Source organism: Neolamprologus multifasciatus, chromosome 22, assembly GCF_963576455.1.
Source record: "Neolamprologus multifasciatus chromosome 22, fNeoMul1.2, whole genome shotgun sequence".
Classification (NCBI taxonomy): Eukaryota; Metazoa; Chordata; class Actinopteri; order Cichliformes; family Cichlidae; genus Neolamprologus; species Neolamprologus multifasciatus.
The window spans coordinates 7,247,692-7,264,193 of record NC_140459.1 but is presented as its reverse complement, the minus strand read 5'-3'; the positions used below and the strand labels follow the sequence as shown (position 1 = coordinate 7,264,193).

Sequence of the window (16,502 nt, the reverse complement as noted above, 5' to 3'; positions counted from 1 at the left end):
GCCTAAAAACATCACATTCAACTGAAGCGAGGTCTTAAAAGCATTCAAAGACATATAATCGAAGATATCTGTCATTTTCAGTGGAAGGGTAAATCATTCTGTGTTTGTGTTTTAGGAGCTGTTGGAGCGCGCCGAGTGGGGTGCAGACCTCACCTCTGTAGAAAAAAACCTCGACGAGCACAACAACATACACACTGCGATTGAAGAGCTGATGAACAGCCTGCAGGAGGCACGCAGCTACGAGGTTCACGCATCCCTCCTCCCTTCGCGAACACGGGCATCTGTGCAGTGATGGTCTTTGTAACGAGGCTTCTCTTTCTCTCCTCCAGGCTAAAGTCTCTCCCAACTTCAAGAGCAGTTACTCTGACACGCTGGCCAAGCTGGAGAACCAATACTGCAAACTACTGGTCAGTCTCAGCTCAGAGGGGCTTGAGTTCCTCTGCACTTCTTTGTTTCCCCAGCTCACCCAGCATCCTCAGTTAATCCCATTACAGCGTGGCACAAATCTGCATCTGTGCTCTGTCTTCTCCTGCTGCCCCTAAATGTCCCCCCTTTCTGTCTCTTCTCTGTGTCCTCTGTTTTCTATTCATCCCATAATATATTTGTAATCACATCCATACTTATTCCTCTCAATCTGTTTATTTTCTTGCTTCTGTGGGTTTTTAAGAAGTCTGTGCTTGTAGATTTACCTCTAAAAAAGCTATTTTAAATGTATTAAATGCATTAATAACATTCAGGACAAAGAAGGGGAAAATAAACCACAGGCACAGCTCACTTTGAAATATTTATGCATTTCTTTTCTAGCCTGTAGTGCCATTTATCCATCTGTCTATGTCACCAACCAAAATAAAATGTGCGGCTGGCTAATGTTACAGCTCAGCCGAGGGAGCCGCAGTTGAGTTTATATCCTGTCAAGTGTAGATGGATGCTCAGTGAGTGTAGTTTGTTAGAAAGAAAAGAGTTCTCTGCTCATGAAAAGGTTTTCAGATTTATTTACTTCTTAAAATTTACTCCACCTCTCCAGGTCATGATTTCTGTAAATAGACATTATTTCAGAGTCTTTCTAAATTACTTTTTCCCACCACAAGTGAAGAAAAGGCAAATATTTCTACACCTGCGTACCTGGGCAACTTGCACTCAAAAAATGCCATCACATGCAGGACATTGGGCTCTTACATGGGGCAGTGTTTGTCATTAGTTTTCTGGGAAGATGCATCTGGATCCCTCATACTTCCAAGTAAGAGGGATCCTTTTGTAGTATTTGCTTCTGCACTGCTGATTAGCATGGGGCTTTGTTTGTGTGGTTGCCATAGGAACATTCGTCATGGCGCCTGCGGAGCTTGGAGAGCCTGCACATGTTCGTGTCGCAATGCACTGACGAGCTGATCTGGCTCAACGAGAGGGAGGAGGAGGAGATCGCCTACGACTGGAGCGACAACAACACCAACACGAACGCAAAGAAAGAATTATACAGTGTGAGTGTGAGGAAGAGGAGAGACGCACACACGGACGGCTTCCTCCGTCACAAATTGCAAACCTTTCAACTCACTTGGTTTCCACATGTATTGAAAGTCAAGATAAAAGTCTTGTTTACTTCCCAACATATAAAGAGTAACTTTGCATTAGACTGTTTGTCTTCACCTTTAACCTTCCCCGCTTCCTGTTCTGCCTGCAGGAAATGAGGTTAGAGCTGGATGAAAAACGAGATGTGATGCGGTCACTCCAGGAAACGGCCAGCCGTCTGTGTCAGGAGAACCATCCTGCCAAGCAGACTGTGGAGGTGAATTTCATGATTTTTATTCATTCGGGCTGGATGACCTTTAAAGACGCTGGGTTTCCGTATCCGTGGCTCGCTTGTCTGGATCAAATCAACCACGTTGCTTTTGTTAAAATGCTCTTTTATTCACTTTGCACTCACTTTTTCTAAACCATCCTTGGAGACGAGCAGGAATTACTATGTACATTTTAAAATACTGGTGTAGCTACACTTATTTGGGTTATGGTTTTCATACCAGTCTCATGCTAATGCTGCCTGTCCCCTATCACCACTGAGAGCCAGAAACCCCTGGCTGGGTGAAACGCTGACTCTGTCTGTGCTGATTAACATCCCAGTTGGAGCCTTGCAGATAGATTGCAGGCAGTTTATATGATCGGAGACTGTAAAAATCATACTTATTTCCCCTAAAGGACCTCTTACATAAGTTTAGCATGGCACCAACTGAATCTCCATCCATCTCCCTGTTATCAGGCTTACAGTGCAGCCCTGCAGACCCAGTGGCAGTGGGTGGACCAGCTCTGCTTGTGTGTGGAGCAGCATCTCAAAGACAACACGGCGTACTTCCAGGTGAGGCTGAAATTCTTACTTTCCTGAGTTTGGTAAAAGACTTCATCCACATATATAATTAGGCTTATATTAAAATGATTTTGTGTTATTACATGCATATCCATTTTTACTTTTGTCAGTTCATGAGTGACGCCCGGGACTGTGAGTCATACCTCCGCCAGCTCCAGGAAACCATCAAGAGACAATATACCTGCGATAAGAACAGCAGGCTCAGCAAACTGGAAGACCTGCTGCAGGACTCAATGGTATCTACACATTTGCTTTCTATCTTACGAATAATATTCAGTTTCTTCTATGCCAGACAGATTTATGGTGCTGAAGGAAAGACCGACTGTGTTTTTTTATTTTCACTAGATTTACTGCAGAATTGTGTCATGTTAACCTCTACTGGAGCTCAGTGACTGATAACAGAGAGACTAAACAGAGGTTGTTTGACGTCATGTTCGCAAGATAATTTCAAGAAGCGGCTCCATAGTGTAGCGCTTAACAAACATCCCCAGTTTGATCCTGGAAGGAAGAGGCCGTCTGGTGTAACACCAAATCAAACATGTGCGTAAGAGACTAGCTGAGAGTGGCCACTTCTAATCTAAGAAGGGTCTTTGTTTCCTTCTCTAACTCTGTGTCAACATCTCAACTTTACTTGATATTTCGGATTTTTTTTTAAGAAGCACTTTTCCCTAACTACTACACAGACAGTGCTTTGGTTTCAGTCACACACCTTTAACACACCCCAGGGGCAAATTACAAAGGTGGCGTCTTACCTGGAGCCACTCTGACATAAGTACTAGAAGAACCAGGTTTCAAACCATCAAACGTACCACTCTGAGTCACAGCTGCAGAGTCATGTGCAAACCAGAAAATATTGTACAATGAACATGTTAAGTAGCACATTTCTATCCCAGATAACTGAGCGTCCTCAATCCCTGCTTCCACTGTGTGCACAAAGTGCAAACACGAACATTCAGTATACTCCCAGACTGACATATCATCAGGAATGATGCAGCATTTTTCTAACCACTATAGCATCAGAGACCTGCAGTAGCCGAGCTGCTGGTGTTGCAGCGTCCTCCTGATTGTTTTTGCTCTGCCTCGGGCGGCTGCAGCACCTCATGTGACAGGGCAAAGTAATCTGTTACGGAGTCCTGAATCATCTCCTCCCCCCATGGCACATTTGCAAGCCTTCCATATTTGCACCTACTTCTCACACACACACACACACCTCTGACTTCGAGCAGATGGCAGGGTTAGTGCGGGCATCGCTCCACAGGCCAGAGCAGCATCCATGTCCTCTTATTAAAGAGGTGTGCGAGAGAGCGGGTGTCACAAACAGATGCTTTTCTTAGGCCGGTCCTGCAGGTACCTTTAAATGACATAACAAAGAAGCAGCTGAACTTTTGTTTGACAGAGATAATAACCGAGTAAAGAACATTGAATCATCCTATTCAGCTTCTTTAAAGTGGAGATTGGTGTTTAGCAGTGTCCGTTTGATCAGACCTCTCCCTCCATTCTGACTTGTTTCCTGCCCAATCTTTCCTTTGTGGACTGTCACTGAATGACTTCTTCATATGTGGTTAGACACCACAAGCATTTGTTGCCTTTGAAGCAAGATAAAATAGGTATTATCTCCTTGTTCAGAAACCTCTCCCTAAGTATCATAATGCTGTCATACATGTTATCCACGGTCTTCTTTTAGTGCTTCTCTGGTGATCTAATTTGTTTTACAGAAGTCCTTGATACCCTGTGGTTGTAATTAACTAGAATTCCTCATGCATCCACATTTTAATTTATGTCTGTGTAAATTATGTTTGTCACTGGTCCTGCTGACTGCAGCAAATGCCATCTCACTGTGAAATTCATTCCTGGGGTGTGATGTATGAAGTTATTAGCTCTCTGCCTCAGACTGTGTCTAACTCTCGGCTCCATTCACTGTTTTCTTTCCTGTACCTGTGACTGTCTCCTTGTTGTCTCCCTCTCTAATGAATCCTTAATGACTCTCTCTGCTTCTGCTTTAGGGGCGAGAGAGAAGTGAAATGTAATCTTACCTGTCAGGGTGAAAAGCCCATGTTAAATGTTTAATGCTTAGTGGTCAGGCTAACATGGGCAGCTGAGTCAGGAAGCAGCAGGCCCACTCATCTCAGCAGCTACAGGCTAATAGGCCGTTAAGCTGATTATGTGTTGAAGGACTTCAGACAGAAAATGTTGCTTAAATATCATTTGGGTGGATTTTGTGGTGTGAAAATAAAAAACTTGAGGAAAGATGATATAGGGTGAAACATCTGAACGTCTACTGGAAGGATTTTCTGAAGATTTTGTAAACTCAGATTTCTCCAGCGTTATTTGTGATTTAGACTGAAACGTCTGCTGCTTACGGTGGCCCTGAGAGGCCAAACGGACTGCAATAAGAAAAACGCTGCAAAAGCACACAAAACACAACGGAAATAGGAAAAACAAAAACAGAAATGGGAAAAAAACACAAGGGAAGTGTTTCTGGGGAGACAATAACCCGACGGACCAGTTGCAGGAACCCAAAACATGGTAGGCGTTTTTTTATCATGATTCATATAATACTGATGACGCACTTACCTCTCATCTTTCCTTTCCTCACAAAACTGATAGATCCTCCACTTCTATTAAGTGTCTCCCAGCGCAATTATAGGCATATTTTTGGTTCCTGCAACTGGTCCGTCGGATTATTGTCTCCCCAGAAACACTTCCCTTGTGGTTTTTTTTCTATTTCCGTTTTTGTTTTTTCTATTTCCGTTGTCGTTTTTCCCTATTTTCGTTGTGTTTTGTGTGCTTTTGCAGCGTTTTTCTTATTGCTGGTGTTTTCTTAAGTTGCAGTCCGTTTGGCCTCTCAGGGCCACCGTAGCTGCTGGATTGACTTCCATACACTGCATTTTGCTACAGATATTTAGAATTTGAATATATTTGGTGTTTAATTATATATTTATCTGTTATAATGTATCTAAAATGCAACCTGATAGATCTGCCGTAGTTTTTTAAGAAGAAAAAAAAACATGCCACATTGTAGGAGAATGATGAAAGCTTTACAATAGAGATAAACTTGTGTTTATTATTTATGGCGTGTGATATGGGTAATTATCAAATAATTACCTAATGGAAAGGTCAGCATGCTGTTAACATCCCTGCTTTAAGTTCTCAGATACATAGATCTTTATCTTACAATGGAAAAAATGCCTTTAGATGAATGTTATTGTAAATCCACACATGTACAGTCTTCATAAAGAGTTTCAAAGTTTAATGTTGTTGTTGTTTTCCTTCCTGTAGGAGGAGAAAGAGCAGCTCATTGAGTATCGGAGTACAATAGCTAGCCTGGTGGGCCGGGCCAAGACGGTGGTGCAGCTGCGCCCCCGCAGTGCAGAGAGCACTCTGGGAACTACAACACCCATCAAAGCCATCTGTGACTACAAGCAGATCGAGGTACGGCACCCAGAGCAGTATCATTACACCTCATGAACATGTGGGCATGTCCCTCAAATCTGTGACTTTGTTTAAGAAAAAAGTGCGTATTTAGCACCGACTCACCTCTGACCTCACCTCGATTGTTTCGCCCCTCACCACCAACCAGCTCCCCCCTGCCCTGCACTTCCCCACAAAGCCCTTACTCAGCTACTGTTTTCTGCCCATGAAATTTAGATAGATGTAAACATCTACATGAACAGTTTCCTCCATAACGATGAATATCACACAGCAGTGGATTTCTTCTTTTTTTCACACAGCTCCAGTTTTCTTCTTTTGTCTTTTCTTTTTTAAATCCAGCATATCGAAATTTGGAAACTGAAAGGACATAATTAACCAGAACTTATGACTTTTGCCTTAGTCCTCCTCAGAAAACACTAAGAAAGATAACTCAGGCATTATGAGATTCACTCTCAGATTCAGCTGTGATGACCTCTGGGAATCTAAAAGCTAATCAATTATACATCTGTCCCATCCTCTTTGCACCCTGAGAGCTTGGCGCGGACATGTAGCTGCCCCCAGCGCTGCTATATTTAGTCTACTATGTGTTAGATTGCCCAGGGTGGTTTGCTCCCTGAAGCATACCAGATGTGAGGTCTTGTTTCCAGGTAAAGGATGAAGGTGGTTTGGTCCTCCACCTCATCACTGAGCTAAAGCAACGTGACGAAACCTCGCACACAGCTGACAGTTATAAAAAAAAACATCTGGACAAACGTGCACATGAACCAAAAGTAATCTTTCTCTCCTTCACTTTCCTGTGTCTTCTCCTTTCTTTCCATACCCTCATGTACCTTTTTTTGGCCTCTCCCCTCTCACTCCCTCCTCTTCCTCCTCCTCATTCTCTTCCCTCCCTTCCCCCTCGTCTGTCGGCTGGGCTGGCAAGACAAACGTTCAGGTATAGCTGCCTATATTCTCCCTCTCTCACCTCAGATTTTGACACTGCACACACTGTACTGCCCCCAGGTGCCGCTTTCTTATCAGCTGATTTCAGGTTGTATAATTGGTAATAAACTTTGTGCCTGCACTCTCAGACTTCTTGGAATAAATTAGATGAAATTACGTATGAAATGGTTCAGAGTACCTTTTACTGGATTTCCTCCCTGGAGCAAAAATCTGAAAGCTTATTGTGTTATGTTTTTCCAGGAAAATATAATTTAGTGGTGTTTTCCAAATCAAATCAGCCAATTATGTTTATTTAAGTGTTTTATTATAATGTCCAAGTGACGCGTCACTCTTTCTATATGTGCATATGTTTATGGTGTTCTCATAGCGAGAATCTGGTGATAGGATAATCTCACAAAAGTTTATTATGGCAACAATCTGTTAATCAGTAACCAAGTACTAAGTTAGCCTCTGGGAATTACTGCAAATGATTCGGTGTTTCCGGTATAGCCAGCTGCTATCCGGGCCAAGACTTCCTGTTCTGTGTACAGGTTATTGTGTCTGAATGCACATGCTTTTTAATAGGCTGCCAAAACGCTGGATGCATTGTTGTCAGACAATAGCCAGTGATTTGGAGATTGTTTTTTGGAAAATGCGTCACTCTTTTGCATAGATGTTTATCTTTATGCAGTAAAATCCAGCTCAGATATGATTGATACAAACAGAAATAAAAAAAAATTTTTTTTTTTCTGCAGATTTCATATATTTATGCAGAATCAGTTTAGTTTCGTATGTTTAGTCACAGATTTGTGTCAGACTGAGATCAGTTGATAAGAGCAGGTGGTAATCGCTGAACTGAACTGAATTTAACCCGTCTGTGCCCCTCAGGCTCATTCAGTCAGTCAGAAAATAACATTTCCGTTTCAATATATCTTCATGTATTAAGTGTTTGTGCACAGCTTTGCATTATGGTTGTATGTGTGTGTGTGCAGGGAAAGGGGTGAGAGAGGGTGGCGGGTGGGGATGGCTGTGCAGCCCTAACGCTGAATTTTAAAGCCAAACTCGTTTGTCTTCTGTTTACATCCTCTGCTGGGTTTCCTGCAGTGTCACTAATGTTTATTTCCTCGTTAAATTATTCAAACCCAGCTCAGGTTTTAGGAAGTTTCGCTTTGAGTTTGGAGTACATTTGCTGCTTTCACAATAAAAGCCTTTACTGGTGCAAAGCAGCTTTCACACCACATGGCATTGTCAGTTTCTCTAATATCACGTCATGTTAGGGCTCCTGCTAATTTCATGAAGTCCATGAATTTTTGCATTTTGTGTTGCATTATGAGTTTTTTTGCTGTTTGCTTTTGATTTACGCGTTTTTTCCCCCCTTTTTCTCCTCCCTTGCTTTCTTCTGGGCATTTCTCCTTCCATTCTTTCTCCATCATCTTTTGCAACTCGCTCGCTTTGTGAACCTTTCTCTTAATATTCTCTCTTGCTGTCAACCCTGTTCTCTACATCATTTCCAACATCATTTTCATAACCTCCATTTCCGCTCTCATCTGTCCTTCCCTGCGCCTCGCCTCATACTCTCAGATCACGATAAGCCGAGGAGAGGAGTGTGTGCTGCAGGACAACTCTCAGAGGACCAAGTGGAAAGTGATCAGTCCGACGGGGAACGAAGCCATGGTCCCCTCGGTGTGTTTCACCGTCCCGCCTCCAAACCAGGAGGCCATCGACACAGCCAGCAGGTGAGCCACGTACTGGAAACGTGCATTGGTGTTGTGAATGTATTAAACATTTTTGTGGATAGCACTGTCCTGATTTACTTTTTTTATAGTTGATTTTCTTTAAGTCTTTAATGCACAAAAGCCACAATTTTCCACAATACGTAGCGAGGCCGTAGACTTCAGGAAGCACTACAGAGTAGGAAAGTTTGGCCTTCACATCAGTCCAAAATCCTAAGAAACTGTTTTCTAGAGATTATCTGACTGTTGAGCTTGAGTTTAGTTTATAAAATGGGGCAGCAATGCTGAAATAACTTTAGACTGGACGTTCTTTTAATCTGAATCTATTTTGTTTAGTATTTTAGAGACTAATGTTCATGTTCCTTGTGTTTTGACTACAGAGCTGAGCAGCTGTACCAGAAGGTCATGTCCCTGTGGCATCAGCTCCATGTGAACATGAAGAGTGTGGTATCGTGGCACTACCTGCTCAAAGACATCAAGACTGTATCTGGGTGGAACTTGGACACGGTGAGATCCTCTCCATGCGTTTAAATGTGACGGCTATGAATTTGGACTTGATTCTCTCGCCGTGATGATTTCAATTTGTGGTTCTTCTCCTCCCTTGTATTTATCTTCTCCCTCCTTGTCTCACCTTTCAGGTTCAGAGTCAGTCTCCATCAGAGCGGGAGCACGTCCTCAATCACCTGGAGTCCCAGCTGGCCGACTTTCTGTCAGACAGCAAAGAGAGCTCGCTGTTCACGCCGGCCGAAAGACGAGAGCTCGAGAAGGACGTTCAGCAGGCCCAGCAACACTGCCAGGACCTGCTGCTCAACATGGAGACCGGTGAGTGAAGATGGACGGGCTCACACACGGATACATTTAGTTAATCTCTTGCTGACCTCTGACCAGTCAAACTGATGCAAATAATAGCTTAATCTGTCTTAATCTGTTAATGAAAATAATCCACCTTGTTCCTCGTCTTTCAATTTTTCTCCAGTGGAGAAGGATGAGTCAGTCTCTCGGTCGTACCTGTCAGAGCTGCAGAACATCACCCTTTGTATTAAGGAGGCTGAGCAGAGACTGATGAGGAGTATTGAGACTCCGCCTCCCATCCTGTTGTCAGGTGATGGTGCTGACAACACGGTCCAGATTAGAGAGCAGGAGGTGAGTTTGAGCTCCATCTGCTGCTTGCACACAGTTATTATAACTTTTGCAGTATATTGTTGTCATCGTCTATAAAGCCAGAGGAAGAAGCGCTCATCCATTGATAGATTTGTTTTTGGATTAACCAAGAAATATCACAGCAAATACTGATCATACCAGTCAGCATTTTTGGTGAGCAGCTAACAGGACAGATCTTAACAGACTTCAGTTAGTCCAGAATAAGGTGGCCAAAAAATATATATATTTATAATAAATATATATAATATATATATTTAAAGCATCTTTTAAGTGGAATAAATTGCCTTATGCATTTAGAGAATTGGCTTCTATTCATAATTTCAAAAAACACTTAAAAGTCTATTTAGGCAGCTTTTAATTACTGTAAAAATTGTAAGAGGGCAATAATGGAAATTTGTGTATTTTGTCTCAATGTTATTGATATTTATGTTTATATTTTCACAATAGTAAAACCTGACTGTGGATGTAAGAGCCAATTTATGTAGCTATTTTGCATCCACTTTATTGCGTAATATTTTATTTGAGCAACCATTTAGCAACCACTGTTGTGGAAGCTATTGGGGTTCCTTATAAATAAGCAAATAAGTGATGATGATTACAACTGGTATTGAGTAGTATGGCTTAAGAAGTAGGGGTGGGGGGAAAAATCGATACTGTGTAGTATCGTGATATTTTGTTTGCTAATAATGTATCGATACAGGGACAGCAGAAATCGATATTTTGTTACAAAAAAGGTTTTTGTGCTCTGACTTCAGAGCATGTTGATCCTTTTTCTGAGCAAGAATCCTGACATTCCTTCACTGTCCAAATGTGTTTAACTTTTTTTTGGCAGCAATAAACATGACAGTTTACTTATTTTAATTTAAGACATGTTTTATTTTAATTAAGTTTAAAACTTTTTTATTTAATCTAAAATTATATTTTGTTTTAATTTACTTTCAAATTCTTCAGTTGCTGAATGGGCTGCAAAGTTTTCATAAACTGCATAGTTCAGAATAGCTATAATTGTACCAGATGGTTGATTCAGTTAAGTTGGACTAGACTGTAATACAAACCGTTCAGTTTGTCAACAATAAAACTGAAATGAGAGAAAGACTGAGTGTGAGACTTTGTTATTAGATAAAATGAATATTGATAAAGTTTACCTTTATGTACAGAATCTGAATATCGCAAAATATTTTTAAAAAATTGCAATAATATCGTATCGTGCGTTAAGTATTGTGATAATATCGTATCGTGGGATGTATGGTGATTCCCACCTCTATTAAGAAGTGTGGAAGTTTCGAAACATTTACCACAGAGGAAGCTATTTTGATGAAGCAAAGCAGTTTTTATTTCAATTTTAAAGATTGTCACCATGTAGTTTAAAAATAAAGATGGGTCCAAAAAAACCATTAAAAACATACTTTTTATGCAGAAGCTGCAGTCTGAGCTGGACAGCCTGCGCTCCAGTTTGGGTGACATGTCTCATCGCTGCGTTAAGTTCTTCGAGGAGAAGCCGACCTCGTCCAGCGTTCCTGTCCTCCGGTCGGAGCTCAATCACGCTGTGGAGAAGATGGACAAACTGCACAACCTCTCAGCTGTCTACCTTGAAAAGTTAGATTTTCCTCCTTCAGTCATATGAAACTTCTCTGTTCTTTTTGTTTCCCCAGATGATACAATGTGTTGTCCTTTTACATCTTTAGGTTAAAAACAGTGGATGTCCTGATCCGTAGCCTGGATGAAGCAGAGAGCCAAGTCAGGAAGTACGAGAACAGACTAAGTGAGGAAGACATTGTTCCTGCTGACACAACAGCCATTCAGAACCTCAGAGATCAACTGGGGGTAAGCCTCGCCATCACATAAAGTCCTCTCATGTCACTATAAAGATGAACCTCTGACCCTCTAACTTCTAACTTTCAGAAGTGGCAGGCTGAGCTTGGTGAGCAGGAAGGCGTCTTCCAGTCTCTGCAGGTGGAGGTACGTCAGGCCAAAGAGGCGGGGTCTAAGCTCAACAGGCTCCACCCGGACCGCAGCCCTGAGCTCGAGCGCTACCAGGACAAAGCCAATCAGATAACAGAAAGATGGAGTGGAATCAAAAGACAGATGGAGACACGGTGAGTGAAGATGCCTAAAAAGAAAAGGAGGAGCACGATTCATGTGTGTTGTGACAAACGATGTAACGATCTGCTTATTCCAGAACTTATCAGGACGTTAGTGTGGAAAAGGATCTGAAGGTAGTTTTCTTTTTTCTGCAGACGAGCGGATCTTGAAGCTCTGGGCTCCTCCCTGCAGCAGTACAGAGGCGGCCACTCCGCTTTGATCAAGTGGATCGAAGAGACGACGGAGAGACAAGAAAACACACAGCCGGGACAGATGGACAGCAAAGCGCTGTCGGAACAACTGGCCCAGCAGACTGTTAGTGCCGCTGAATCTTCTGACTTACAACATGCGTCCAGATGAGAAAAACGACTTGAGCCTAAACATTTATAAATTCTGATTGTTTTTCTTTCCAGGCCTTGGTAGCTGAGATCGAACAGAATCAGACCAAACTAGACGAGTGCCAGACTCATTCCAAACAATACTGTGCCTCAGTGAAGGTGAGAAACCGTGACAGACGTGTCTCGGAGTGAAGGTACGCAGGAAACTTGATTCCTCTCGTGCTTTTATCTTGTAGGATTATGAACTACAGCTGATGACATTCAGAGCCTTTGTAGAGTCTACGCACAAATCACCTGTCAAGAGGAGAAGGATGCACTCTTCCTCTGACGCTATCACTCAGGAGGTAATGAGATAACTGTTTACCATCGTGATCATTGCAGGAGCTTTATTGTTAAGTAAATAAGGTTTGTGTGTTTTGTATTTGTCTGAATCTAATATCCCGCAGTTAGTGATGTTTGTTTGGGGTTTTTATTATCTCTTCAGTTCATGGACTTGCGCACACGCTACACAGCCTTAGTGACCTTAACAACCCAGCATGTGAAGTACATCAGCGATGCTCTGAGACGACTGGAGGAGGAGGAGGTGACACTTTGATTCTCTTTCAGTGACTTTCTTGCTTTACACAGCGGTCATCTATTATTAACTGTTTAATTTACATATACACTACTTTTGGTTGCTGTAGCTCACTGAATCGAAGAGTTGCTATTAAAACTTCTGTTCCCTGAGTGGATGAAGCTCCTATGATTTTGAGCATTGCCACCAGACTAGCAGAGATCTGGCTATCAAATCTGACCTCTCGGCAGGCAACACAGAGAAGCAACACTGCAACATAACAACAGAAAGTGAGAAAACTTTAACTGGGAAGTGTAGATTTAATTGTTCTGTCCAGGACATACTGGTCTATCAGAACTGGGCAGAAATGCTTGAAAGCTGGAAAAGCAGCTAGCAGCTCCAAATAATTGATGTGCAGCTAGCACTGCAGTCCAAACCGCTCGCAATGCATCCACATACTGGGGTGTCTAGAGTTAACATGCCAAGGTGCAGTTATCAGAAGCCTGCAAACAGGCAGAGAGTACAGTGTCAAAACCTGTATAAGAACTGAGGGATGTTTGTGATGAGAAGGGTGTATGTCTGCAGGTGGTGCCTGTGATGGTCAGGAGACACAAAGGTGTGATATCTCATACTGTATGTGCTGCACAGGTGAATTGACAAAAAGGCATCTTATGTGATATCTACTGTTCAGTGTCATTAATTTTTGCTTTCTTGCCTCTATCTGTGCAGAAAGAGGTGGAGGAGGAGAAACAGGCCAGGGTGGGGCACGTTTCAGACCTTCTGGGCTGGGTCAAAGGCCTCCAGGGACGCGCTGGTGGCCCCAACGCAGAGTCTTCTCTGGCTGCTCAACAGGTACTGTTTATACATATGCAATGAATGCGAAGGAGACTGTTATGTTGGTACCTCGTTTAGTGGTACATGAAGGTTGTTATGTTGTCAAATAGATTCTTCATCTGTTTTTTTTTCTGCAGGCCATCAATGAGCAGCTAGCAGCCAAGAAAGATCAGGTGGCTGAAGCTATAAGGAGCACACAGGTCTTCCTTCTGTCGAAACAGGCCAGCAAGTAAGTTAACATGACATGCATGGACTCCTCACAGAGACCAATGATTTTTAAACTGTCCTCCCAGCCAGCAGTGCACGCACCACAGGGGCCACTTCTGTAGTACCAGCGGGTAAATAGAAGTTAGGATTAGATGATGATAACTGTCAACTTCAAACAATCACATTATAAATGTTATGTCAAAGCCACTGCAAAGCATCTTTCCAACACACATGCAGACTAATGTTAAACACCTAACTACACCTGTTAACCCTTTTTTCTTCTGTAGGTTGTCCCCAGAGGAGCGGGCACATGTGGAGGCTCAGCTGGACGAGCTGAAGACCACCTACAACCAGCTGTGTGACAGCTCCACCCAACAGCTGCAGCAGCTGGAGCAGCAACTGGCCAAAGAGGAGGAAAGAAAGGTAGATCGGTTTGGCTGGGGTGGGCTGAGCGGGGAGAAGGGTGTCTGCATATTTATGGCAAACATGTATTCTGCTTATGCGAGCTTAAACAAAAATAACCACAAAGGTACTTTTATAAAATGTTCCTTGAGTCTGAATATCTTTGCGAGCGAAGCGTGAGTTTATATGTGGGCCAGCAAATTAGCATCTATGTTGTTCAGCATGTTGTGTGTTCACCGATTTGCATTTCTGAAAAACATCACCAGTGTTGACGAATGTCACTCATTGACTTGGTTTGGTTTAACAAACACCGACGGATCCTGTTCAGATGTGTATTCAGATCCTCTGTAATAACCATTTCTACCAGGATGACCATCTTTTTGGTCATCACTGGAGAAATAAGGGTTGCTAAAATAATTTATCCATCTAGAATACACTGCGGTGTTTTGTTTTTGGTATAAGAAGCCTCTGCAGCTCATTAATCAATATATGGGCGTTAAAGGGAAATGTGAAAAGGACAGAAAACAACTGGAATACACCGTCTGAACTGGGCCTCAGCATGGAGTGATCCACTCTCACATTATAATATAAAAGCCTGCATTCATGTCATTAACTATCACCAACCCTGATTTTTATCATCCTCATTGTCACCGTCGTCATCATTATCATCAGAAAATACATCTGCTGAGCTGCTAACATGGTTAATACACGGCCTTAGTGGTGCCGCACTAGATCAGAGCTTCCCAGGTGACGCTAGTGAGGGGAAAGCTGTAGAGCTTTGCTTTTCATTGTTAGAAACTGTCAAAATAAAGGTACATCCACATTTTTATGTCATCCCAGCATCGAAAAAGTAAAATGTTACTTTTCTTTATATGGTGGTGAAATGCCACTGCATAAAGTCAGCATTGCTTTTTAGCATTTTTCTGCATACGTTTACCCCATGTAGATGTACAGTCATCCAAGGGGAATCACACATTCCCAGCCCTCGCACTCTCATACATGTTTTCCTCCCTTTCATTTGAAATACAATAGTTTTTAACAGTTGCACTCATAGTTGATTTTTGTGTAAATGTTTTATGGTTTTACTAAAAATGCTCACTAAAAGGTAAAGTAGAACTTTTTAAGAAGTCACTTTTGTATTTTAGAGTATAAGTGCACCAAAGGCCAGCTATGCAAAAAAAATCAAAAAAACAACTTCACCATTTGAGCATGTTGTGTCCAGATCACAAGAGTGTGTGAGAGAGAATGACGTTTTTGTGTTTGTTCTAATGCATACTATTAATGTGTGAAACTTTTAAACCAGCATTTTGCTTGAAAATCACTAACAGCTGCCAACGGAGAGTTGTGGACATCCAAGGATCAGAAAACAAAGCAAAACAGGACTTTGATAAACATTCAATTCAATTCAATTCAATTTTATTTATATAGCGCCAAATCACAACAAAAGTCGCCTCAAGGCGCTTCATAGATACAGAGAAAAACCCAACAATCATATGACCCCCTATGAGCAAGCACTTTGGCGACAGTGGGAAGGAAAAACTCCCTTTTAACAGGAAGAAACCTCCGGCAGAACCAGGCTCAGGGAGGGGCGGCCATCTGCTGCGACCGGTTGGGGTGAGAGAAGGAAGACAGGATAAAAGACATGCTGTGGAAGAGAGACAGAGATTAATAACAGATATGATTCAACACAGAGAGGTCTGTTAATACATAGAGAGCGAGAAAGGTGACTGGAAAGGAAAAACTCAATGCATCATGGGAATCCCCCGGCAGCCTACATCTATTGCAGCATAACTAAGGGAGGATTCAGGGTCACCTGGTCCAGCCCTAACTATATGCTTTAGCAAAAAACATCATTAGTCTATTTTGTGGTTGCAGGTTAGAACAGCTGCATGGTTAGTTTTAGTGCCATCCAGTCTCATGGAAATGTATTATGTAATGTGTGATGCAGTTAAAGATACAAATCTGCAATAATAATCATAATCAGCAAATCAGCAGATAAACTTACTATCAGAAATGTGGAAATACTGATAAATATTTATGTTATTTTTCACTATTTGCCACATATTTGCCCCACCCCCGATCAGCTTTCACTGAGCAGTCATGGTTTAGTATAGTTTCAGTTTGTACCTTACTCAGTTTATTATTAGGTAGTTTGAGGTTTTGACGTCAAAGCAGTGTTAGGAGTCTGAATGAAGAGTGGCATGCAGAACGCTAACAACCAGCTTCTCACCTGTCGCGCCTCGCTCTGCCGAGCCATAAACTGGCCCATTAGTGTGTGCACAGCAGGACGGGCCCAAACGGTAAGTAGCGCTCGCTTTCTCTCTTACCGTTGCCTTTAAGTTTTTCTCGTGTAGTTTTTCTTATTCTCCTCAACTTCTGAATAGTTGTGTGTTCCTTTTTCTGCTGTTGTTTCCCCTTATCTAGAGCTTCTTTCTGCATTTTTGTTACTATATGCTTTGTTGCATGCTTACTGCTTGTCCTAGAAT

The 16,502-nt window shown here is 42.2% G+C and overlaps 1 protein-coding gene across 4 annotated transcripts in view; it reads left to right on the top strand.

The window, feature by feature from the left end:
- The window catches only part of macf1a (microtubule actin crosslinking factor 1a), a 118,918-nt gene that overhangs the window by 18,045 nt on the left and 84,371 nt on the right, over positions 1-16,502 (top strand). For 3 of the 4 annotated variants that reach the window (XM_085148439.1, XM_085148438.1, XM_085148436.1), the window contains exons 11-32: positions 116-244; positions 330-407; positions 1,314-1,475; positions 1,676-1,780; positions 2,249-2,344; positions 2,464-2,589; positions 5,633-5,785; positions 6,708-6,719; positions 8,288-8,442; positions 8,820-8,946; positions 9,078-9,261; positions 9,416-9,582; positions 11,018-11,196; positions 11,286-11,424; positions 11,503-11,696; positions 11,838-11,997; positions 12,096-12,179; positions 12,257-12,364; positions 12,505-12,603; positions 13,303-13,425; positions 13,545-13,636; positions 13,902-14,037. In XM_085148439.1, the coding sequence (XP_085004565.1) occupies positions 116-244; positions 330-407; positions 1,314-1,475; positions 1,676-1,780; positions 2,249-2,344; positions 2,464-2,589; positions 5,633-5,785; positions 6,708-6,719; positions 8,288-8,442; positions 8,820-8,946; positions 9,078-9,261; positions 9,416-9,582; positions 11,018-11,196; positions 11,286-11,424; positions 11,503-11,696; positions 11,838-11,997; positions 12,096-12,179; positions 12,257-12,364; positions 12,505-12,603; positions 13,303-13,425; positions 13,545-13,636; positions 13,902-14,037 (2,808 nt within the window). The remainder of the gene's footprint in view (positions 1-115; positions 245-329; positions 408-1,313; positions 1,476-1,675; positions 1,781-2,248; positions 2,345-2,463; positions 2,590-5,632; positions 5,786-6,707; positions 6,720-8,287; positions 8,443-8,819; positions 8,947-9,077; positions 9,262-9,415; positions 9,583-11,017; positions 11,197-11,285; positions 11,425-11,502; positions 11,697-11,837; positions 11,998-12,095; positions 12,180-12,256; positions 12,365-12,504; positions 12,604-13,302; positions 13,426-13,544; positions 13,637-13,901; positions 14,038-16,502) is intronic. The other variant, XM_085148437.1, reaches the window with a different exon arrangement.